The sequence below is a fragment of the Neophocaena asiaeorientalis genome, unplaced genomic scaffold (genome assembly GCF_003031525.2).
Source record: "Neophocaena asiaeorientalis asiaeorientalis breed wild unplaced genomic scaffold, Neophocaena_asiaeorientalis_V1.1 scaffold253, whole genome shotgun sequence".
Lineage (NCBI taxonomy): Eukaryota > Metazoa > Chordata > Mammalia > Artiodactyla > Phocoenidae > Neophocaena > Neophocaena asiaeorientalis.
The window spans coordinates 4,410,454-4,437,346 of NW_020174553.1; the positions used below are offsets into that span (position 1 = coordinate 4,410,454).

Genomic DNA, 26,893 nt, shown 5'->3' on the forward strand with positions numbered 1-26,893 from the left:
CGGCATGTGGGATCTTCCCGGACCGGGGCACGAACCCGCATCCCCTGCATCGGCAGACGGACTCTCAACCACTGCGCCACCAGGGAAGCCCAGGTACAGCTTTTAATGTGAAGAAATAAATTTACAAAGTTTACAAGAGCAGAACCAGTGGACAACTGCATTTGAATGGAAGTTTTCTTTGGTCCCAAAACAGAAAAGGCCATTTTTATTATACATTTGTTTCTTGATCCCAGTTTTAGGTTTGGGGGTAAAATGTAGCTGAATAAGCACTTTCTAAAAATTTACTTAATTGCCCAATAGACCTGCCCCCAAATGGAGGTGACAAGCGAGGATCAACAGAGGTACGCATTGTGATGTGTATAGCAGTTTCTTCTTCACAGCTTTGTTCCTTCTATATCTGCTAAAACTTCCACCATTAGATATTTACATTTTTGACAAAAACCAAAACCAAAACAAAACAAAAAACAGGGAAGTTGGGGGTAGCTTTGGGTTGGCCAAGGTCCCCCATTAATTATCAGTATCACTGCCTACTTTTCGTCGGTGCTTTCCAGTTTGGAAGTTACTTTAACATCCTTTGTTTCCGATTACGATTTTGCTTCTTAGCAACAATCTTGAGAAAGAAGTAGGGGCTTACATGATAATCAAAAGGTTTAAAATTTTAAAAAGGTGATGCCCAAAGGGGTTAAGTAACTTTTTCAAGGTCACAGAGCTAGTAAAACGATTCCTCATCACTCCGATCGGAAGCAGAGTAAGCCTGCTGCCCTCTCTCATGCTAACAGATTAAATGAGAGAAAAGAGCCCTGGGGAATATCCTCTAATCACCCCACATTAGCTGAATAGCACAGATTACCTTCTACTTCTTCTCAAATCCCATTGCATTTACCATCTGTAAAATTCACCTGAGCTCTTCCTCACACTTTGCCTTGTCTTCCTTTTACGAGTTGAATCAGTGAATGGGTGAATGGTGTACGCGTATGCTTTAACCCCCTCATTATATAGTACAAGTATTAGAAACAGGAACCTAGACTTCTGTATTCTCACAAAATTTAGCACAGTGCAATGCTTATAAATAATTTTTATTTGAATTTAACTAAATTAGAAAATAGCATGGAAAATACAGACTTTGGCCCTGAGAAGATAAAATAGAGAAAAGGAAAATTTTAATAAAGGTATACCAGGTACTTTTGTGCCTACGGAATCTATTACCACCATTTAAATCATCCTTTTGCTAAGATGCTTAATTCCCTGACCTTCTTAGTGCACACGCCCACCTCAATTCAATCAAAACACTGGATCGACCTACACGTACCCATCAGTCTTCTTCACCCCTTACCTTGGCTAGCCTAGAAACAAGATAACAAGCAACAGAAAGACGAACACACACTTGCTTAAATAATGAAAGGTATTTGGACTGAAAAGCTTGAAGGTAAAACTGCCTTCAAATGCGGCTTGATCTTACAGCTCAAATGATGGGAGCAACACCAAGCTTCTCTTTGTCTTTTCACTCTGCTCTCCTCAGGGTTGGCTCTATTCTCGGGCCAGGCATTGCTCCATTGCCTTCTAGTGTACAGCAGTGCTACTGAGAATTCTGATGCCATTCTTGTTCCTGGTCCTTGGTATGTGACCTATTTTTCCCTGTTGGAAGCCTTAGGCTTCTAAAATTTCGAAATAATCTTTCTTCCTCATATCCTGCAGGGAAAAACAAATATGTGTCCCAGTATTCACAGCAAAAGTCCTAGGTCGAGTGCCCACCACTGAACCAGTCACTCTGGGCAGGTAATTCAGATAAACTGATCATTTTAAGCTCTCTTCTGTGTTTCCACATTGGAGCTAGAAAGGGAATCAATTTCCCTAGAATCCCATGGATCCCAAAAAGAAATCAGTAGCTACTGGAAAGGGAGAAATAGATACTAAAGAAATAACTAACACGTTCTCCACTTTCCTTTATCTTAACTGATGGGTGTTACTAGAAGAAATCCAACAACTGTGTAATTCACAAATGAAAATTTGTGATCTCTAATGTCTGCAGGATTCTTGTTACATTAATCGTTCTCCCTCCTTCATAGTTGGCTCTCTACTAAGTGCTCTTCCTTGGCTTAGTGATCAAGTGTCTCTCTTCACAAAAACAAACAAAGCTTAACTCGAACCAGTGCCACTTAACTATTACCTTGTTTATCTCCCCTGGCAGCCAAGCACTTGAAGTCTTCACACAGTGGAAATCATAATAAAGTGAGATAAAAGCAAGATCCCTGCTACCCATAAGATATCAATCATCACACTTTCCCAGCTACCAGGAGTGATTACTACTTCTTTACCAATCTTCCAGTCTAGTCTGCCCTCCCTGCAGATAAGATTTATTGAGATATCCGATCATAGAATTGCTCTCACTTTTTGGTAGTCAGTAAACCCCTACTTCCTTATACTCTCTCCCAAATTACCCAACTAATCCAGTAAAGCTCAAATCCAACAAATAGATTCTTTCTAAGGCCCCCTTATAGAAACACCCCTTGGTTCCTCATGGTGAGCGTTCATTCCTCTTGCAGTGAGTAATAAAACCAACTTGTTTAAATAAAGGTATGTACCTGGTGGTCTTTGGCTGGAGGGTGTTGGCAGCCCTTACTGTATCCATTGATGTCACTGAAATCCATTAAGTACCCTTCAGTTCTCTTCTGAATTACTGCAACATCCTCAAAAAATGGTTTTCCCTGTTCTGTCGTATTTAATCTATTCGGAAACTCAGATCTAATCATGTCACCTCCATGAAGGATGAAGTCTAAATATTTTAGCTTAGCCTGTGACACCCTCCTTACAATCACAGCTCCTGTCGTATTAGTCACCACCTCTCCAACTCCAATTCCACGCACCAGCCATGACGAATTTGCTCACAGCTCTTCCAAAGCATTTTTCTGAACTCTGGCATGGCCTCTGGACCTCTTCTGATGCCTAGAGAATCTAGCTAGTTTTCACTTAATTTTTACTTCTTAAAGACGTGGCTCAAGGACTGCCTTGGTGGCGCAGTGGTTAAAAATCCGCCTGCCGATGCAGGGGACACGAGTTTGAGCCCTGGTCTGGGAAGATGCCACATGCTGTGGCGTAACTAAGCCCGTGCGCCACAACTACTGAAGCCCACACGCCTAGAGCCCATGGTCTGTAACAAGTGAAGTCACCGCAATGAGAAGCCCGCGCACCGCAATGAAGAGCAGCCCCTGCTCACCACAACTAGAGAAAGCCCATGCACAGCAACGAAGACCCAACACAGCCATAAATAAATAAATAAATAATATAGTAAATTTATTTTTAAAAAAAGGACGTGGCTCAAGCATTTTGTCCTGAGAAGCCTTCTTAGATACCTCTGGGAGTCATTGGTTTGTGTGTATTTCTCTCATAGAATGTACTGTAATTACTCATCCGTTTTCTCTATGAGGCTGCCAACTTCCCAAGGCCCATCCCTTGTCTTATTCCTCCTGATACCCTCCCACAGGGGATCATACCCAGGGTTCTTCCACAATGTTTGAAAATGAAAGTGGGGAATGGGGGTAGGGTGCTCAGGGATTGAGAACAGCTTTGTGGATGGGGCTCAGAGATGATAAACGTTTTGCAGTTTACGGGACAATCTGGCACAAAGAATTATCTCCCCCAAAATGCCAATAGCATCTCCATTATAGCACAGGGAACTCTACTCAATGCTCTGCGGTGACCTAAATGGGAAGGAAATCCAAAAAAGAGGGGATATATGTGTACATACAGCTGATTCACTCTGCTGTACAGCAGAAACTAATACAACATTGTAAGGCAACTATACTCCAATAAAATGTTTTTAAAAAAAGGAAGCAACACCCTAGGTTCTCAATAGGTATTTGTTTGTTGAAGGAATGACTAAATAAACATGAACGAATAAGCAAAGTAACGTAAAAATGAAAGAATAAATTAATGAATAAATGAAGAGGGAGAAAAGTAGGGGGCACTGTATTTGGAGATGCAAGTGTACCCCAAGGGGAGGTATCGATTGGCAAATTCATGCTTTGACAACTTAAAATTTTCCCCTGGTCATATTTGCTGTCTCTTTCCCCCTGGGATTGTGAGGGCAAGATGCAAAATGAATTGAAAGAACTAATTAAAGCGAATAGATTCATATGAAGATATCTGTCGGGGGAGATAAACCCAGTCTATCTTGGTGGGGGAGGGATCATTTATTTCGCCTCTGACATTTACCTCACCTTTTTCAAGACAAGACATCTTAATTCTGATTTAAACTTTATATCCAACCATTTAACCTCAGACCCATTACTTGCAGCTTATTGTTGCTACAAACTAAAATCCCCAGGGAGCAGACATGCGTTGTGGTTTTATTACCAATGTAAGTACTGTGTGACTCACATCCTCCCTTGAGGGGAATCTCAGCTAGGTAAAACTTTTTCTGGAATAACTTTGTCATTAAAGACATAGGCACTGAATCAAAAGCTAATTGAATCAAAACTGTGGATAGTTTAACCTGGGATTCTAGACCCATTTAGTGCATAAATAATTGGTACCAAGAGTCTTTTATGCAAGGATGCCAACTGTTTCTGGGTCCCAGTGCAATTATTTCTAGTTTTGAAGGCAGTATTTTAAAGTCCCTCAATTTATTCACATACTCAATGACAAAAAAGATTTCAATGTAATACCAATCCATAAAATATTAGCTGATGTTCATGATCTAACCTGTACCTCAAAAAATAAAAGGCATCCTTAAAAATCTTTCTGTTTTTTAAATCTTAAAAAAATTTTCTATTCACACTTTTCATGGGAATACTTTTCTAAACTTCTTATTAAACTGGAGAAAATCACAGCAAAGTCTTCTCATAAGAGTGACCAGGAAGGACTTCTGTTCATTTAAATAATTGTAGACCCCGCGCTTTAAATGTTCAATTTTTTCATTTACTGGTGGTAAAATGAAATACTGCCATAGAAGAGAGACAAGGGAACTGTGGGGCTATAAGCGAGAGATCACAATCAGTTGAGAGGATCAGAGTAAACTTCTAAACGGAGTGATTTGTAAAGGAATTTAGGGATGACAGGATTTGGGGGAGCATCTGAAAGCAATCTCTTATTTCCATGATTGCCAACATAGCAGAAAATTGTGAAAGACTTTGAAATGTACCCAAAAGATCTGGCTGACTTCAATGGAAAAACTAGGTGAACTGGCTCATAATATTGGGTTACTGGGCCTTTCATTGTCTGTGAGCTATTTTACAACTCTATTGTTTGTGCATAGGTGATAGCAATGCAGATAACTCCTGTTCACAGACAAGACAATCTGTCTGTGGGCAGCCTGGTGCCTCTCCACTACATACATTCAGTGCACACACCTCAAGTAGACTCCTGGTGCCCGAGTCCTAGTGCCCAGGTTGTCAGAAGCACTTCTACTGCCTCTCACTGAGGTCTCTTGTTGCAGAACTTGACGTCCAAGCAGGCTTGGATGGCTTTTCCTGTGGAACACATAGTATCTGTCCTTCCAAGTTCCTGCCCACACACCAACCTCTCACTCCTGTGTCCCTAACACACAGGAATCACCCTGTCCCTTTATGGAATATACAAGTTAAATTGTCTCTTTAAGAAGATATAACCACAGACACTGGATTCTAGACCACGAAGATACAAATATCTCTTTATGTTCATCCCTATCCGTCACCTTCTTTTAGTACCTGAAGCATAAAATTCCCTCTGAGGATGAGAACTCTTACACAGGGGTCATCGGTACCTTCAAGTTCTCGGAGTAGGAAGTTGTCTCAGAAGATGAAATGTTCTTTTGCTTCCTAATTATGTCCATGAAACCCAGGAAATTTTAATAAGAAACCTAGATAAGTTAGAAATACTTTTTGGAATCACAGACATGCTTTAAAAAATAATTAACCATTACTACACTGTTTCCAGTTTTATGAAAATGGAACAGCCTTATAGTTGCTGCCAGTCCTGAGTCCATTATGATAAAAATGGCCCTAGTTCCTGGTTAAAGTCAGCAACCTGTCAGTCCACTCTCTTCAGTGGATGTCTTCTACTGCTGCAGGCAAGAACTTGTTTTAGGTGCTATTTTGTTCATTAATAGAATTATATACCAGAAACTGACCAGTGTCCCAGTACTGTGCTGCAAACAGCTTTCCATCAGGAGTGAGTGGGATCTGAAAAAGTTATTTTGTAGTGAGGGCACAAAGCCCATGGCCCAGCATCCATGCCTCCTCTATTCATACATCATTGACAAGGGTGGAGCAGAAAGAGAGAGATTTTGAGAGGAGGGTCTTAACTACTGAGTCTCGTGATTCTACTCTTCAGAGCAGCATAAAATAGTGTCTAATAGGTTACCAGAAAGTTCAAGCACTAAGAGAAACCAGAATGACATAGAAGGCAGGCTTTTCATACCGTATGCCCAGGAAAACTCTGAGTTAATGCCCACCCAGAGAGAAGAGAAAGAGATGCCAACACAGGCTATGTATTACTTTAATTGAATCTCTGTATGTGATTTGATTAAGACTTTTGAAGCAGGGGTGGGGGGTTGGGGGATGGCGAGACATATTTAGGGTTGCAATACAGCGCATTCATCACAACCTTGCATCATGCCATGTTCTGGTTATGTAATTATGAAATAATTGAACTGCCCTCATAAAATTATATAAACATTAAATGACTACATTTGAGAAATGAACCGCTTGACCCTGCTCAGTTCCTAACCCATAATAAACTTGGCACCACTGCAGAGGGTTGGAAGTGAGACAAAAAGTGAGCACGGCTTGGCATCCTTCCACTAAAATTCCTGCTGTGGAAGGGTGGCCCTTCCAAAGAACACCACAGGGCTTCCCTAGTGGCGCAGTGGTTGAGAGTCCGCCTGCCGATGCAGGGGACACGGGTTCGTGCCCCGGTCCGGGAAGATCCCACATGCCGTGGAGCGGCCGGGCCCGTGAGCCATGGCCGCTGAGCCTGCGCGTCTGGAGCCTGTGCTCCGCAGCAGGAGAGGCCACGACAGTGAGAGGCCCGCGTACCGCAAAAAAAAAAAAGACCAAACTGGTATTGAATTTAAAGATCTTTAACAACAACTACTTCAACTTCACTGCATGTCAATTCTTTTATATTTTTCATGAAGGTTGTTGACATTATTTTTATTTTCATAATGAAGAATTTAAGCCAAAGTTATAACCATTTTCAAGCATTAAGAAAGGATAGAGAATAATACAACAATCATCAATATCATTCACCGGCCTGTTTCACCGCAAGTCAATTCTAACTACCAATTATGATATTGCTGCTAATGCCATCAGCCAAACGGGAGGCTTTGAATTGGGGGAGTAGGGGGATTCGAAAACCATAGAGATCAAGAGACCACTATCCTGTTTCTGAAAAGGAAAATTCTATAGTTTAGCCGAAATTAAGAACAGAGGTTTTGAGCCCTTTTTAATTGAAACTGCTTTAGACAGGTGTACCTCATTCAGTTACTCATTGTAATTAACACAGTAAAAGGATAGTACTGGGCCCAAAATCCGCTCTCCTGAAACATTCATTTTCATCATATTCATTTTCACAGTTATGAATATCTTAAGAAGAAAAGATTAAGACCAAAGAAATCCTTTTGTAAGCACCAGGGAACCATGAGAGGAAGACTAAATTTATTTAAGGACAAATTTCCAGACGATGGGTTGTATTGGGAAATTTGGGATTTCACCCTCTGACTCCACAGATACGTATCTCAGCAGACACTCTATGAGGTCTAAGGGTCATCTATTCAAGTAGCTCCTATTATTTGAAGTATTTTAGACTTGCCCAGCATGTTTTATATTTCAATTCACTTTCGTGTCTATCAGTTTATCCACAAGATCATGACAGAATGAAAGAACGCACAACTGGAAGAGGTCCTGAGAAAGGCATTCGAGGTCTCTGAGGTAAGCATGGTTAAGGACTCACCTCTGTCACCAGTCAGGAAGCAGGTAATGATTGACACATGCAGATTTGATCAGCTTCTCAGTGCTGCTACCAGAGAAGAACCCGGCTACGAAAGGCAGAAGTACTTGCGAAACAGCAGCTTATACCTACAGATCGAGATGGATTCCTGGTCCTGGAGGTATCTCACAAAGCCAAGCCAGCCTCAGTTCCAAGTGAGAGATCAGTCTTTGAAAGGGCACGCTGATCCTGGGAAATAACAAATAGATTAGACCAGAGTTTCTGATTTGGCTATCATTTTTCTAATTGTTGCTTTCTTTCTATATGTGTGGGGGGGGCAGGTGTTTATTGATTTTGAACTTTGCTAGCATGGGGCCAACTTCTAAAACTCTGGTGTTGTCCACATAGAAGTATATCTCTTTAATAAATATAACGGATGGAACTTTGTACATATTCATATATTTAACATTTAAAACAGTAGATTTCAGTGAGGAGAGTTGGAAGAGGAGAGCGCCTTTGTATTTTAAGTGGCATGATTACTGCAGTTTTCTCAGATTATTAACATTTTTCTCTTCTGAGCAGAATCAGTGTTTTATTTTAGTTAGAAGAGGAGTGGCAAGAAAGCCTGAAGTTAAAATAGCAAAATTGCAGCATCAATTACTCTGGATTTTCAGTTATGTTTTTTGGCTCTCCACAAAGCAGATTAAAACTTAAAATTCTCAGTGACACCAAAAAGGGCCCCCAGGATTGGATATCCTCATAGGAGGTACAACAAAAATAGAATTAAGCCTGGAGATTCCAAACCAGACCCTAAGAGTAGCAGTTGTTTTCCAGGTTCATTTAAACAATCCCTAGATTGAAACAGAGCTTTTAAACATCTGTGCCACTAGATGGCACCATATAAGCACTTTTATTTTCACTTTTCCCATCTTCCCAAAGAAATAGGAAGGCGGCAAAACATTAGGTAAGGGAATCCATTCAGTCCTTGAAATTGCTATCGTTTATTAATTTAACTAAATCTTTAAATTACAAGCCTAGACACCGTGTAACCGATTTGCCAATACCTTAATTCTCTATCAGCAGGTACAGTTCCATTGATGAGAGATTGGCTCAAAGGCCACTTTAGATTTGTTATTTGGCAGACAGGAAAGTGAATAAGAAGGCAAGAAAATTGATAATATGCGAGAGGGCAGACAGGAAAAAGAAATACATTTATAAGAAAATGTCTGATGTTGAATTTTCTTTGGTTTCCATTAAAACTTCCAGTGCCTCAGAAGATTGTCAGTGTAATGTTCTATCAGTAGTACCATAATTTATTCTTTTGTTACACCATGGGGATTGGAGAGGAAAAGGCCCGTGCTAGCAGGAGGCACAGGAGGAGATTATATATGCAAATCATCCCGCAGCTCTTGTACCAGGAGAGGGTTTGTCTTGTAATATTTCTTTTAAGTCACACAGAGAAATCTTTGGTTGGTTGCCAAAAAGCAAAATTGGGAGGTTAAAAAGAAGGGGACGAAAGGAAGAGACGATTTGAAAGGAGTATGCAAAGCTGTGATGAACAGTCAGAAGATGTGTGATAACTACAGTGTCTGTGATTTTTTTTTTTTTTTTTTTTAAGAACTGAGAATGGAGGGGATGCAGGGGTGGGTAAGGAATGCAAAGCAGTTTGGCAAAGCAAGGTTAAGTGTATTCAGGCCTGGGGAATCGAGGACATCTGGTCATATCCAGACCAAATGTAATCTATGTGACTGGCAGTGGGTGGGCATAACCCAGGTCACCTGCCCTCCTAACCCAGGTCGGCTGCTTCTTGATTCTCCTTCCCAGAAGCAGTCAGCCACGTTCCACAGAGCGGAGGTGCCAGATGCTGCTTCTTTCCCCGAAAAAGTCAAGTGGACGCTGAGGGAGAATTTTAAAGACATCAAAGAGCCTGAATGGACAACCGTATCCCTGTAGCTGTCAGTTCTACTGGTCCAGTAAGGGGAGGATGGAGATGAAGGAGCTGGAAGACTCGGGTGGGGATGGGAGTGAGGGTGGTGGAGGGCTGCTTTGATGAGTTTTCTTCCTCTAGCACAGAGCCCGTAAACTTGGTTTTCTTCCTTTGTATACTTCAGCTTACAAACACTGGCTCCTCTCTGAAAAGGTCACCCTGCTATTCAGGCAGAATTTGTGACTCTCAGCAGCTGGGAAAACCTTGGAACCAAAGAGAACCTATTAGGAGAGAAAAAACCCCAAACTCATCGCTAAACCAAGATACGGGGAAAAGATTAACCTCTAAAAAAAAATGTTTTATGACAACGAGAACACACAAAATTTCTCTTTGATTCATAACCTTAATAAATTCTGCTTATCCTTTGCAATAATTCTAAGGTATTCTAAAAACACTTTTATATTAGAAAAGAGTTTCATATTAGTTTAAATTATTTTAGGGAAGAGATGCCCTATTCCACCACTAAAAAGTTATGGAAAAATCAATAAGAAGACATTCTTTACTCTCACTAATGAAGAAAGAACCTAATAAGGACTGCTGAATTTTGGAGACTGGGGAGTTGTGTTTATACCCACAATAAAACATTAGGCTACTATATCAGAAAAGCCTTGGTTCATTCATTGTGACACAAGTATTCAAAATAATTTAGTTTCCTTGGTAAATGGTCTGTAGACTCTTCGAAGTGTTGCTAGCTAAAATATTATTAATGTGAATTCACTCAACACGTCTCATAATTTTGCTGAGAAATGAGATGTGAACACTGCTTTTTATGGGAGCAAAAACTGGAGGAGGGGCGCAGAGAGAGGAACAAGGATAAACAAACAGTGGGTTTGAATTTAAGGAGTTCAGAGCACCAGCAACTGGGAAAAAGAAATCAGGAAACTTGGATTTTGCTATCAATTACTCAGATTCAGCTTAAAAAATAACCTCTGTGGTTAATGAACAGGCTGGGGATAGTTCCACGTGAACTGTGGGCACGTTGCTGGGATTTTCCTAAGCATTCAGTGTCGTCTAGTTCCCACGTGCTAAAGTCATTCACTTCACAAATGTTCCCGGTGTCTTCATCCGTCAAGTATTTCATTGAGTTTATGCCGGACATCAATTCTAACACGACTATGATCCCAGCCCTACCTCAGGCTGCACTAGGGGGCTTACTCCGTGGCCAGGAGCTTGACCAGTTGTCCCAGTTCATGCAGGACTGAGTGGTTTCTTAGGATGTGGGACTTCCATTGCCAATACGGGGACAGTAGCAGGTAAACTGGGATACTTGGTCACCCTATCACTGCTCCCCTCGTCCCCCTGAGTAAACTTCCTGTTAGAGCTCTTATAAACGGACTGTCATTTTGATTCTCTCATTTGTCTCTCTCACTAGACTAAGTTTCTTGTCTCTCTGTATCCCTAGCATCTAGCACAGTGCCTGGTACTTAATTGATACCCACAAATGTTTGTTGCGTGCACAAAAGAATGGAGAAGTATATGGGGGGAACGACAACAATTTTCCTTCTTTCCCCACGAAGGGGAGAAACTATCCTTTCTGTGTTTCAATCCTATTACAGAGGGTTTTCGGAGAAATAGGGCCATCAGAAGAAGGCAGGGTTTACAGATCTCTGTAGCCCAGAGATCTCTCTTCATAAGGAAGAGGCCCGAGGAGCCACCATGAGCTGCCCGCTCTTTCCTCTTTTGTGCAACTCAAGGGTTTTCTATTTTTTTTTTTTTTTTTTTGCGGTACGCGGGCCTCTCGCTGTTGTGGCCTCTCCCGTTGCGGAGCACAGGCTCCGGACGCGCAGGCTCAGCGGCCATGGCTCACGGGCCCAGCAGCTCCGCGGCATGTGGGATCCTCCCGGACCGGGGTATGAACCCGTGTCCCCTGCATCGGCAGGCGGACTCTCAACTACTGCGCCACCAGGGAAGCCCCCATCTGACCTCCTTTTATGTAGGAATAGAGGTTTTTGATGTGGACAGTAATAGTGCCACATCTGAAGAAAGCATGTGTTTGAAAAACTGGCTCCCAGTGTATATTAAAGATGGAGGAGGGGGTGGACAGGACATACTGAGAAGGGTATACATTGTGACTAAAAGAGTTTGTGGAACCAACCACCCCCCAAAGCTCCCTTTGGATGAGATATTAGACATGACTTACTCAAAGCTCTCACTTCCTCAAATACTCTAGATTTCAAGATTTGCAGGGAGGACAAGCAAGTATCCAGACCTGTGCCTGATTTTGTTTTTATGTCTATTAGTGACATAGATATGAGTGAATATGATTATACGATCTTTAGGGACTTGGGAGAAAAAAAATCCAGTCTAGATCACACCTGGAATGCAAAACCCTGGAGAAATTCCACTTATGAAAAGAAGGACCTTTGAAAGAAAAGCAAGTTTGGGACTTCCCTGGCGGTCCAGTGGTTAAGACGCCAAGCTTCCACTGCAGGTGGCGTGGGTTCAATCCCTGGTCAGGGAACTATAATCCCACATGTTGCACAGCATGGCCAGAAAAAAATTTAAAAAAAGAAAAAAAAGAAGGAAAATTTATACAATGAGGCACCACTTCACACCGGTCAGAATGGGCATCATTAAAAAGTCTACAAGTAACAAATGCTGGAGAGGGTGTGGAGAAAAGCAAACCCTCCTACACTGTTGGTGGGAATGTAAGTTGGTGCAGCCACTGTGGAAAACAGTATGGAGGTTCTTCAGAAAGCTAAAAATAGAATTACCATATCATCCAGCAATCCCAATTCCTGGGCATATATCCAGACAAAACTGTAATTCGAAAAGATACCTGCATCCCAATGTTCATAGCAGCACTATTCACAACAGCCAAGACACGGAAACAACCTAAATGTCTATCGACAGATGAATGGATAGAGAAGATGTGGTACATATATACAATGGAATACTACTCAGCCACAAAAATGAATGAAATAATGCCATGTGCAGCAACATGGATGCAACTAGAGATTATCATACTAAGCGAAGTCAGAAAAAGAAAGACAAATACCATATGATATCACTTACATGTGGAATCTAAAATATGGCACAAATGAACTTATCTACAAAACAGAAACAGACTCAGACACAGAGAACAGACTTGTGGTTACCAAGGGGGAGGGGAATAGGGGAGGGATGGATTGGGAGTTTGGGGTTACTAGATGCAAACTATTATATAGAGAATGGATAAACAACAAGGTCCTACTGTATAGCACAGGGAACTATATTTGATATCCTGGGACAAAACATAATGGAAAAGAATACAAAAAATAATGTATATATGTGTATAACTTAGTCATTTTGCTGTAAAGCAGAAATTAACACATTGTAAATCAACTGTACTTCAATTAAAGAAATAAATAAATAAAGGAAAATAAAAGAATGGAAAGTTTGGGAATTCCCTGGTGGTCCAGTGGTTAGGACACTGTGCTCTCACCGCAGAGGGCCCAGGTTTAATCCCTGGTTGGGAAGTAAGAGCCCACGAGCCGCACGGTGTGGCCAAATAAAAAAAAATTTTTTTTAAAAGGAAAGTTTGAAAAACAATCTAGGACAGAAAGCCATATGAATTTTAATAAAAAGTAATTATGTATGTATGTGTGTGGGGGGTTCAGGGTCAAATTTTAGTTGTATTATAATCATATATGCCAAGAAATAAAGCATCTTTACTTCCTATAACTGGTGTGGGAAGTAAATGAAGGAACAAGAGATAATGTTTTAATTTAATTTTTAAAAATTGTGTACAATTCTGTGGCAGAACAAGAGACTCTCTAACTTGCCCGTCAAAATCACTTCTAGATTAAGCAGTTGTGTTCAGGTACATATTTTGTCAATTCAAAGGTTAGTTCCCTATTGGGGATGTTCCTCCCTCTTTGTTTTCCTATTCAAGATAGCGTCTGTAGGGGAAAGTACTCTTGGCAATGCGGGCACTTGGCATTTATATGATTTTCTATTGGTCTTCACTATCTGGTGGATAGTCTGAAGTAATCCCTGGACCAGTGTCCACTGAAGTATAACTGCAAAGTCCATTGTGCCTCTTCAGCAGTGCCCACCCCAAGAGTTGTTCATCCAACTTCTATCTTCCTCTAGAAGGGGAGAGACTTCTTTCTTTTTCTTTCTCTCTGGAAAAATCTTCCTCTACAGCATATCCTTCTTTTTTTCTCATAGCACTAAGCACAGTGGCTCAGCCTCAGTCGTGGGTGAGCTGCCCTCTACGTACCTTGGAAGAAACTCTGATTTGTGTCTGCCAAGCATAGCTCTCACTGTGGGATCCTTGTCATAATGCAGAAACAGGAATTACCGAGAACCAAAGAGCACCGAAACAGTGTCCTTATTACACATATGAATAAACTGGAAAATTGACAACCCTGGATCAATGACTGTAGGACATCTTTACTAGATCCCATCTAACTCTAATCTTAAATGAAAAAACAGAGTAGGAAACCATTTTTTTTTCAGAAAACAAATGGAAAGAAAACAATTCATTTATTTAAATATTTAATGAGTCTCTTCCATTTGATTGCCATGCATTTTGCTGGTTATATGTCCAAAAATTAGACTGAGCAAATGTGAGGAGGGGGGAATCCAAAAGTAAGTTATGATTTCACACACACACACACACACACACACACACACACACACACACGGATCTGATTTGAAATAACACGTGATCCTCCTACTTTTGACTTCAACCAGAGAAACCAACAGAAGCCTATAATTAAGTATGTTTTCATTCAATACCATAGAATACACGTTCTTTATTTCTATAAGAAAAACTTCTGAAAGGTGAAGAAAACATTGTATCTTGCTAGTCTCTAGAATAATTCTGGAAGTTTTACCCATTTCAAAAACAATACTCAATTATATTTAGAGTCTTTTAAAACTTCCAGGAAAGTCTCCTCTGACAATACAATCATTATGTTCCAAGGTTTTAAAAAAGTATTAACCTTCTAATATATTTAAAAATCACATACTGATATGTACTGTATTAAGTAAACATTAAGAAAAAGCTTTTCTTAACATCCACTTTTCTAATATCCACTTTTGACACTTTTGACTTCTGGGATGAAATAATGTGAACTAAAGATAGTTATCAATTTAATTAAAACTGAGTTTTCTAATATTGAGATTAGTTGACATTGATATCAAAGGCATAGCTGGTTAATTTACATTAACATTGGGACAAGAAAAATTTTTCTAAACAACATTTATACCTCTGGTTTTTCAGAGATCTTTTAATATGGAAAGGGAAAGTGATCAGAAGATAATGGAAAGAACATTGGTTATAACAGCAAGAATTCATCTGAAAAGAACTGAAAGTACAGAGACCTGATTAACCCCAGCTGCACCAAACCACATGGGATGGAACAAATATTAACTCTCACCTTTACTTAGATGTATGCAATTTTCCGGGTTGCTCTGACTTATTCTGCTGCTAGTACAGCACTCGGTTAGTACACTCATTTTATTTAACATAAGTTTGTTCTAGCCATACTCACGCTGCACTTATCAGTGAGGTAAGGAATTGGCCAATGCAGCTTTCTAAAAACCAGGTAGATTTTTGTGGCAGCTGCCTGTCAATTTCAAACTAATCTGAGCTGAAGAGCTTTGGTTCTCTACCCCTCCCACCTGCGACCTCACCTCAGTCACTTCACGGTGGACACAGAAGAAGGGGAAAAGTCTCTGATCCTTTTCAAACCTATTTTAGGCGCATGGATCAATACATACTGAACACCAACTTTGAGAAACTACAGAGAACTTTACCTTCTTTTATATTTTTCCAATATTGATCTTTCTTTATTTCCTATATTCAGGGAAAGTGTGGGATGGGTGGACGGCTGCAAGCAAACTGGTCTATGGAATTAAGATAAAACAAACAATAAGCCCCCGAATGTTGATGCATCAATGAAAGTGCACAGTAGGCATGAATAGTGTTGGCATCTAGAATTGAGGGAATTGCTATGCTCTGAAGATCCTTAGGGAGCTATAATTGTGTTGGATATGTCCCAGAAAAATTATGAGGGAGGCAAATTTAGGAGATAGTAATACCTAAGATTTATTGAGTACTTTCTATGTATCAGGCATTTTCTTACAAGCTTTATTTTATTTAATTTTCACAATCCCATCCTGAGGGAGGTACTATTCATTATCCCCATTTTACAGATAAGGAAGTAAGGCACAGAAAGGTAAATCGTTGGACTTCCCTGGTGGCGCAGTGGTTGAGAATCCACCTGCCAATGCAGGGGACACGAGTTCGATCCCTGGTCCGGGATCGAAGCCACTCTACTGAGCCTTTGTGCCACAACTACTGAGACTGCGTGCCTAGAGCCCGTGCTCCACAACAAGAGAAGCCACCACAATGAGAAGCCTGAGCACGACAACGAAGAGTAGCCCCCGCTCACCACAACTAGGGAAAACCCGCGTGCAGCAGCGAAGACCCAACGCAGCCATAAATAAATAAATAAAAAGAAAGGTAAATTGTCTAACATCAGTTAGTAAATGGTGGAGTACTTATACTCAGGGCAGACTGATACAAGAGGCCATGCATCTATTTAATCTCTATACAAAGAAGTTGCATAATCATGGTAGACCTCAGTTAACTAAAACACAAACTGCAGTTCAGGAATAAACCCTGGTTTATTAGCATGTGGTCAGATGATCTTCGACAAAGATATCAAGAACACTCAATGAGAAACAGTCTCTTCAACAAATGGTGCTGGGAAAACTGGATATCCACATGCAAAAGAATGAAGCTGGACTTTTATCTTACACCATAAACAAAAATTAATTCAAAGTGGATTAACGACCTAAATGCAATACCCCAAACTATAAAATTCCCAGAAGAAAATACAGGGGAAAGTCTTCATGAAAACGAATTTGACAATAATTTCTTGGATGTGATACCAGAAGCATAAGCAACAAAAGCAAAAATAGACAAATGAGACTGCATCAAACTTTAAAACTTCTGTGCATCAAAGGGCACAGTCAACAGAGTCAAAAGGCAATCTAGAGAATGGGAGAAAATATCTGCAAATAACGTATCTAATAAGGAGTTAATATAAAGAACTCTTAGAACTCAACAACAACAAATGACTCTAAAAAAATAGGCAAAGGACTTGAAGAGACATTTTCACAAAGATCATATACAAATGACCCACAAGCATATAAAAGATGCTCAACATCACTAATCATTAGAGAAATGCAAATCAAAACCACAGTGAGGGGCTTCCCTGGTGGTGCAGTGGTTGACAGTCCGCCTGCCGAGGCAGGGGACACGGGTTCGTGTCCCGGTCCGGGAAGATCCCACATGCCGTGGAGCAGCTGGGCCCGTGAGCCCTGGCCGCTGAGCCTGCACGTCCGGAGCCTGTGCTCCGCAACGGGAGAGGCCACAACAGTGAGAGGCCCGTGTACCGCAAAAAAAAAAGAAAAAGGTTAAGATGGTAAATTATACATATATATATGTGTATATATATATATATATATATGTATATGTATATATATATATATATATATATATATACATATATATATATATTTTTTTTACCACAGTGAAAAATACAAGTAAACAAACTGGAGACACTGGCTAGCTGAAAGGCACATACTGACACTTTCCTTCTATGAGTTGTAAGATCTGTTCCTGCTCTGATACTATTTTAAAATATCTCGAATTGTGCGCGAGAGCCCCTATCTCTTTGCAGAACCTTTCTCTACAGTCGTCAGCGTCCATAGTCTCCAGAGAATTTTATGACCTACCAATCCTATCCCGTAGTATTATTCAGAGTCTCAATTCTTCTGAGTCCATAATCTAACAACTTTGCAAATAATAGGGAGTCTCGGATTTATCAGATAAACCAATTCTGTTAACATACTATCTCACTGAAACAATACCACATTCCTTAATCCAGATATATATGTGTATCCATAAGGATACCCTCAGATAATAAAACTGTATCTGATGAAAGAAATGTCCTATTGTAGGGAGTGTTTTGCTGAGGAAGTGGGGCAGGAAGGAAGGAAGAGTGTTTTGCCCCTCAAATAACTGAGTGGCTTCTCAGTCAACCAAGAGGAATATTAGGCCAGAGAAACGAAACAGTGTGCCTGAAAGGGACAACACAATACTTGGGGATTCAGGGAAGACAGCAAAGACAGGAATGTTTCCAGGAGAGCTGAGAATAGAGTCTAGTTGTTGGTCAATTCATTTATGTCTCATTAATATTCAACATTGACTGGACTGTATTACTTTCTTTCCCCACTGATGTCAGGTCATTATTATCGGAGGTGGGTTTTCCCCTCCCATTTGTGCATGCCCCAGGACATCTCCCAAAATGAGACTGTCACACAGGGATGTATTGCAAGGGAGCAGCAGAAGAATGAGAAAGATAGTAAGGATGCTGGACGATGCAGTGTGGAGTGGACATTACTCTGCCCAAGGTGTAAAAGCTCTAACAGAGAGAGACAAGATGGTGGTCACTAGCAAAGATCTCTCCTTTAGCAACAGCGTAGAGAGGTCTCATATCTCTCCAGGTTCCACAGTCAACTTTTTCTCCTGTTCAGTGGCTTCCCAGAAGGTGATGAATTAATAGATTACAGCCAGAGAAATGGAGCAAGGGCTCCTAGAGAGGACAGATGATGATTCCACAGGCTCAAAGCCAAGAGGGAACTGAATCAGTATGATATTTCAGCAAGGGCTCTGCTAAACTTCAAAGTTCTTGCTTTTGTGTTAAATGAAGATCAATCTCTCTCCGGTGTTTTGTGTAATGCAAAGTCACATCATTCAATGACAGATTTTTTCTGGTAAACTTTTTTTTCCTTTATCTCTGCCAGAATAGCAAGTTTGTACATTCTTAGCATAATAAATGGATATACATGCACATATATGGAGACCATTTTTCATTTATAAACAAATGAATTGGGTTCCAGAAGTTCACATTGGAATCAGTTGACTGGAACTTGGAATGACTGTATGTATAAAAATATTGTTAGAATTTAATGCTTTTAAAATGATGCTCTCATGAGATACAAGGAATTCGTAATACAAGAGTAATATACAAGAGTAATATTCTTTCCCCAATTCTCAGGGTAATGTAATTATTGGATATCGTTTCCTTGGTTTTAAGAGTTTTCCCCATATATTCTCTCAATAATAAAAGAACATTTGAGAGCTTACTGCGAGTTAAGTGTTTTGAATACATCATCTTATTTAATCTTCACAAGGATGCTATTTCCTAGACAGAAAAAGTCAAATGACGAATTTCCCCACAGGCTACTCCAATAAGTGGAAGAGCTAGGGTAGTGGGTTTAAACCTGTTCAGAAATTATTTCACATTTCTCCCACTGAGGGTTATGTCCCCTTCCCTAGAAACTGGGCTGGCCTTAGTGACTCACTTGTAACTCACAGATCCAGTGGAAGTGACAATGTGTGTGACTTCTGAGGCTAGGTCAAAACAGGTCATGCAGCTTCTACCTGGCTCTTCTGTGATGCTTGTTTTGGTAGAAGCTAACTGGCATGGGAGAAATATGACGATCCTGAGACCTCCATGCTAGAGAGGCCACATATAGGCAACGTGGTCATCAGCCCAGCACATCAGGGAGCCATTTACATTTCCAGCACATGGAGAGGGTGTGGAGAAACAGGAACCCTCCTACACTGTTGGTGGGAATGTAAACTGGTGCAGCCACTATGGAGAACAGTATGGAGGTTCCTTAAAAAACTAAAAATAGAATTACCATATGACACATTAATCCCACCCCTGGGCATATTATCTGGAAAAGATGAAAACTCCAATTCAAAAAGATACATGCACCCCAATGTTCATAGCAGCACTATTTACAATAACCAATACATGGAAGCAACCTAAGTGTCCATCAACGGAGGAATGGATAAAGAAAATGTGGTACATATATGCAATGGAATAGTACTCAGCCATAAAAAAGAATGAAATAATGCCATATGCAGCAACATGGATGGACCTAAGTCAGAGAAAGACAAATATCATGATGACACTTATATGTGTAATCCAAAAAAAATGATACAAATGAACTTATTTACAAAACAGAAATAGACTCACAGACTTAGAAAACAAACTTATGCTTACCAAAGGGGGAAGCGGGGGGATAAATTAGGAGCCTGGGATTAACAGGTAAACACTACTATATATAAAATAGATAACAAACAAGGACCTAGTGTATAGCACATGGAGCTATACTTGATATCTTGTAATAACCCTAATGGAAAAGAATATGAAAAAGAATAGATACACATATACAATGTATATATATAAATAACTGAATCACTTTGCTATACACTTGGAACTAATACAACATTGTAAATGAACTATACTTCATTAAAAAAAAAATTTCTAGCACAGCCAAACTTTCAGTCGCCTGCAGCCCCAGTCTGACTGGACATACATGAGAGACTCCAAGTGAGAACTGCCTGGTTGCTGTGTTAAAGTTGGGGTGACTGTTAAGCAGTAATAACAAGCAGAACAGCCAGTGATAGAATCCAGGTCTGCTGGACCCTAACAACTCATGTTAAGCTACACATCTCACTACTTTCCTTAAACCTTTGATACTGTTACTACTTTTCCAGAACAAAATCTAGTATGAGATTCTACGTAGTATATATAATTATATATTTAGGCTATTTATCAATAATTAAATTTACAATACCCATAGCTCTTTTAGTTCTGAAAAAATTTCCCTGAATTTTATTCTCTCCGGAAAATCACTACCTTACATATAACAGTAAAGCTCTCATTCACTCCAACCAACATTTACTAAGTACCTACTATATGCCAGGCAGTACAAAAACTGCCGTACGTACAAAAATGAATTCATATGAGCCTCATCCTCTTGTCAATGATGGGAGGCTGGCAGAAAATGGGGAAAGATGTACATATCAACAAACTGGACAACAAAATAAGACGAGTTCTGTAATGGAGGAAAGCGCAGAGGAGATGCTAGTTGAGTAGTCTGAAAGTTGAGCTTCCAAGGTGATTGGAAGAAGGAGAGGCGGAGAACAGAGAAGGGAAAGGACCCCTTGGTCTCGTTCATCTCCTAACCTCAAGTTCTTACTCCAGGACTCTCTGAGCACCAACCAGTCAGAGAAAGATGGTCTCCTGGAAAAGCAGCTCTGGAGGGATGTTGAGCTTGAGAGGACCCAGAGGTAGACATGGGATGCTATTCTGTCAGGAGAGTTTATGAATTAAAGATTGACTACATTCAGTCTACCAGGCATTGACTTTGGATAAAGACATTTCTCTTTTTTTTTCCTACAAAATAATCGTAATGGTTCTTACTCTTAAACTGATTTTTTGTTTCAGAGTAATGGCTATGGAGATTCCTGATTTCCCTGCTGGGGGGGAAAAAAAAACAAGGCTTCAAGGATAGAAGTTATCATTATTCTGGTAGTATAGTTCTACACATTAATAATAAGGAAAACATCTGTCTGTCTTTGTTCAAGCAGTATGCTCTGCTCAAGGGAGCTATTTTTTAACACATTGTATCTCTTGCTTAATGGCGTAGCTAGCAACTTTTTCTCATATGCTTGTCTCACTCATTTAGCCTCCCACAGACAGAGTCTGCCCTGTTTAGTTAGTTTAGTAATTTTTGTGCCCATTTTTATTGTCTTACATTTTATTTGTCTGCCCAGTCTCCTTCTGTTTTGGGAACTGTCTCTTTTGGGAACAGTTGGCGCTGTCGATGATATGACCTCACCTGTCCTACTAGGAGTGAACCTGTGACTCAGGCTGGCCAATAAGAGTATTACATTCCCCCTCAAACACTGTGATTGGTCCAAGGATGGGCATGTGATCCAAGCTGCGCCAGGTAGTCTTTCAAGAATTGATATGGATGGTCAGGGAGAGAGGCTTACTTACTTAGAGGCCATGCAGGAGTATGTAAATCTGATGCTGTCAGGACTCATCTTCTCCATTATGTAGGCACAACCAGTGTGCAAATTAAAACCAACACACACACACACACACACATACACACACACACACACACACATACACACACACACACACACACATACACACACACACACACACACGGAAAAATTAGTAACTGGATGAATGCAGAGAATGATTCCTGGAAACTTCATTTAAGCACTTGGTTCTGTGCAGGAAGCCACTAACCCTTGAACTTTTAGGTGAAATAAGTCAATTTTTATTTTCCTGACGTAAGCCAGAAATTGAATTGGGTTTCTGTCACTTCTAGCCAAGAGTCCTGGATAATAAAATTTATCCGTGTATATAGATTCTCTTTTGGGGATCCTGGACCCAATTCCAACATGTGTGTTGGGGGGTGAGGGGCTTCCTGCACAACACCAAAAGCAATTCTCAGATACCAGCAGGCTGCCTGAGAATTCAACTCAATTCTGATGTCTATTTACCTGGCGATAGCATCAGATTCCACAGGTTAAGGGTTCAGTCCCACCAGGCACCCCCTATCCCCTCAACCTCCTCCAACCAACACACACAGACACACTCACTCCAGATACCAGTCACAAGCTCAGGCTGATACCTGTGCTTCTGACTGACTAGCTATAGATCAGAGGTTCCCAAGGCTCCCTGCTTGGGTTCGATTAATTTGCTAGAGTGGCTCACAGAAATCAGAGAAATATTTTATTTACTAGATTACCGGTTTATTATAAAAGGATATAACTCAGGAACAGCCAGACAGAAGAGATACAGAGGGCAAGGTATGGGGAAAGGTCATGGGCTTCCTTGCCCCTCCAGGATGACACTCTCCCAGCATCTCCATGTGTTGGTTCACCAACCCAGAAGCTCTCTGAACCCTGTCCTTTCGGTTTTTTTATGGAGGCTTCATTACATAGGCATGATTGACTAAATCACTGGCCACTGGCAACTGATTCAACCTCCAGGAAGTTGAACTAAGAGTCCCTATGCTCTTATCACATGGCTGGTTCTCCTGGCAACCAGCCCCCATCCAAGGTGCTTCCCCAAATCACCTCATTTACACAACAAAAGACACCTTTATCACTTTCAACACTTAGGACAAGGGTTGCCAGAACTGTAAGCCACAAACGGTGGATGAAGACCAAATATAATGGGAAATACGTTTCAGTCATCTGAATGACCAAATATATATCTTACAAATCACAATATCACAGATTCATAACTCTGGAAACAACTTTAACCATCCGTACGATATACCACCTCACTACTCTCCTTCCAAATTCCCTGACATACTCAATCCATGTGGTGTGATTATTAGGTGCAAAGCCTTTGAACACAGACAAAACTGGGTTTTGATGTCAGCTCTACCACGTACAAGTTGTGTGTCTTTGAGCAAACCAATGATTTCCTCAAACCTGTTTTCTCTGTAAAATAGAGATATTTTAACATGCATCTCCCATATTTATTTTGAGGTGAATAATGTAAAGCACCCAGCTCAGGACCTCTTCCACAGGCTATCCCGGACACTAAAAATGTGAAGGAGGGGCTTGGGCAACATGTATGTCCAAGGGTACTTCTTTCCTTTATTCCTCAGGTCATGTCAAAGTTAACTTTACAGAGGACAGTATTCTCTTGGACATTTCATCATGCTCTCTGACATCATAGCATACCCTGGGGACTTGCAGGTCAGAACCATACCCTCATGCTATGATTGCGCCCAGGAGTCAAGGTGGTCACTGACCCAGCTAGGGAGTTGGATTGAAATGAAGCCTCTTCTAGAAATTCTTCCATCACTCTCTTGGCAACTGCAGACAGAACAAGATGAAGGACCACTGGGCAGTGGGCCAAGCTGGCTGGAAGTCCCCAGGGGTTGATACTGCAGCCTCCATTCTCTGAAAAGAACCAAGGACATCCCCTCAAATTAGTATTCAGCACCGAGGAAAGAATCAACACTGCATCCTTTTCTCCAGCTTTTGGTAATCTGTTTTTACCTCACTGATTTCAAAGAAGAATGTAAACTCTTGTCATGGTTGAGAGCTTGAGTTTAGAGGCAATAAAAAAGAATTTAGAGTTGAAAAGTGTACATCCTCAATTGTGTTTGAATTCTCCCAGTGCTGGACTCAACTTCTGGATTGGTTGTTGCAGGTTAGTTTTACGCTTCGAAAACTGCTTTACTGTTTCTTATAACAGAGAGTGTTTCGAGCTAATCCGTGGTGCAAAGGAGGCAGGAATCTTGGCAACAAGACCAAGGTGAATACCATTCAGATACTTCCCTTACACCTTGCTCTGCCCATAACTCAAACCTTTCCCCAGGAATGGGGAAGGAGGAGAGGCCTAACCTCTGTCTCCACAACAGCCTCCCAGGGTATTAGGAGGGGACAATTTCAATGAGAAACAGTCTGACTGCAGTTGCTTCTGCCTTCCAGGAAGCGGCCAGCAGTGGTCAAGCTGTCCTTCGTCCTCGCAGTTTCTGTTTTCAAAGGTACCCCAAATAAATATACAATCGATGCTGGTGATTCTCCATCAACTGACCCCACCCCACCTGTTCTGGGCCACAGGTGAGGAATCCTGCAGACTCCTTTGCCAGAACTCCCTTGTCCTCTAGCTTCTTTTTTTAAAAAAATTAATTAATTAATTAATTTTTGGCTGCGTTGGGTCTTCTCTGCTGTGTGCGGGCTTAGTTGAGGTGAGCGGGGGCTATTCTTTGTTGCGGTGCACGGGCTTCTCATCGCGGTGGCTTAGGCTCCCTTGTCCTCTAGCTTCTTTTTTAAAAAAAATTAATTAATTAATTAATTTTTGGCTGCATTGGGTCTTCTCTGCTGTGTGCGGGCTTAGTTGAGGTGAGCGGGGGCTATTCTTTGTTGCGGTGCACGGGCTTCTCATCGCGGTGGCTTCTCTTGCTGTGGAGCACGGGCTCTAGGCGCCCAGGCTTCAGTAGTTGTGGCTCACGGGCTCAGTAGTTGTGGCTCGCTGGCTCCAGAGGGCAGGTTCAGTAGTTGTGGCGCACGGGCTTAGTTGCCCTGCAGTATATGGGATCTCCCCGGATCAGGGATCGAACCCACGTACCCTGCATTGGCAAGCGGATTCTCAACCACTGCACCACCAGGAGAAGTCCTGCCCTCTAGCTTCTGGCTGGGTTCAGCCCCTGGGAAGCGTCTGCAGGAGCTCAGCGGGCAAGAGGAAGGCAAGATCAAGGTACGACTTCCTCTCCTCCCTCCCAGCATTGGGGCCTGTAACCCCTGAGATAACACCTCTTACCGAAACTGAGCAGGGCCCTGTGGGGCTCCTAGGCACAAAGCCTTTCTGTGTCCCCCATTTCTTGATTACAGGAAATAGGCTTCATTCAGCCTCCCTGACCCTCCCTGAGCTGCAATGGGCAGGTTCAAACAGTTGCTAATCAGGGAAGGGAGGGGATGCGGAGACAAGAGAGGAGCAGTCAAGAAACAATAGCGCAGGGCTTCACTGGTGGCGCAGTGGCTGAGAGTCCGCCTGCCGATGCAGCGGACACGGGTTCGTGCGCCGGTCCGGGAGGATCCCACGTGCCGCGGAGCCGCTGGGCCCGTGAGCCACGGCCGCTGAGCCTGTGCGTCTGGAGCCTGTGCTCCGCAACGGGAGAGACCACAACAGTGCGAGACCCGCGCACCGCAAAAAAAAAAAAAGAAACAATAGTGCAGCCTTGGGACAGAGTCCTGGTTCCCCCTCAAGGGATATATCAACACATAACAATATCTTTGAGCTGTTTTGCAGATACTGAAACCCCCAGCAGGTGGGAGAAGTTAACAGTCCGCTGCCCACCAGCACGTAGACCCCAGACAGGTTGGAACCAGAAGGTTGACGACGCTGACTCCCACTTACCTCACCACCAACCAATCAGAAGAATGTCCACGAGCTGACCACGCCCCCTGTGAACCAGTACTATGAAACTCCTCACTACCGCCTCCAGGTCAGGACACACAGTTTTGAGGGCATGAGCCTGCTGTGGCCCCCTCTGCCTGGCAAAGCAATAAAGCTGTTCTTTTCTACTTCACCCAAAACTCTGTCTCTGAGATTTAATTCAGTGTTGGGGTACAGAGGCTGGATTCGGCATCATTACTGGCTCTTCCCCAGCTCTAACTGTCAGGAACACAGAGACACCTCTTCCCTCCCTCACTCCTTCAGACCTGGGGGGGTGATGGCTTCCTACTGTCCTTGTCCTGGGGGCCACAAGGTTCCTTGTTGGTTTCTCTAACCCACCCACACCTCTGGAAACAGTCCCTTAATTAAATTCTCTTCATTTCAAGCTCTTTGAGTGGAATTTTGATTTCTGCCAGGACTTTGACTGATACACAATTAAGTTAAAAACAGTTTGTTTGCTGTGCAAGCACAATTTCAAGACACATTTTCTCAATTCCCTTTCAATTAGACTAAATCTACAAAGTCCCTTCTACACAGAACTTCCGGAACTCCCATGAGTAATGTCATAATTCAATCCTGGGGTAGAGGGTTCTTTTCAGGAAAACATCATAAGATGTTTATCTCGGTTAAGGAAGGCCCCCTTGTCATTTGCCTGGGGGGAGGGGGAGAGAGATGGAGAGAGAGAGCTTATTTGTATTTCAGCAGGAAACCTTGAAGAGAGGAGTGAATAAATGAGTAAAGGGCCTGGGAAACAGGGAGAAAGGAAAGCAAGCAGGGTCATGGAAGAGAGGAAGGAACCTCAAGGTCTGACAGGAGACAGGCAGTGAGAAATTCTCAATGGTGGGAAATGGCCCAAAAGTGTCAGGAAGAGTGATGTCTGAAATTGTTTAAGGTTTTTTTTGTGTTCTGTGTTGAAATGACTGCTGTTGTGTCCTCTTTATCCTCTCTTCTCCTACCACACCTTCCCTCCCTCAAAAGATCAATACAAGTCAGCTACAAGTAACAGCTTTGTGAAACTAATGCTCCGGGGGGCATGAAGAAGAGAGGAGGTCCAAAGTGGACCCCTTGAAAGAAAATGGAGCTTTGTTCATACTGAGAGGGATGTTAGGAGGAAGTAAGTGTGGAAAAGCAGGCAGCTAGGAAACCTAAGGAGAACTGAGCTCCTCAGTGATGTTGGGGGTAGAGACAGGACTTCTTT

The 26,893-nt window shown here is 41.7% G+C and overlaps 1 protein-coding gene across 1 annotated transcript in view; it reads left to right on the forward strand.

The window, feature by feature from the left end:
- The first annotated feature begins 7,913 nt into the window (after positions 1-7,913).
- The window catches only part of TPBG (trophoblast glycoprotein), a 67,669-nt gene continuing 48,689 nt past the window's right edge, over positions 7,914-26,893 (forward strand). The window contains exons 1-2 of the mRNA XM_024757448.1: positions 7,914-8,120; positions 9,730-9,846. Of these exons, the coding sequence (XP_024613216.1) occupies positions 7,914-8,120; positions 9,730-9,846 (324 nt within the window). The remainder of the gene's footprint in view (positions 8,121-9,729; positions 9,847-26,893) is intronic.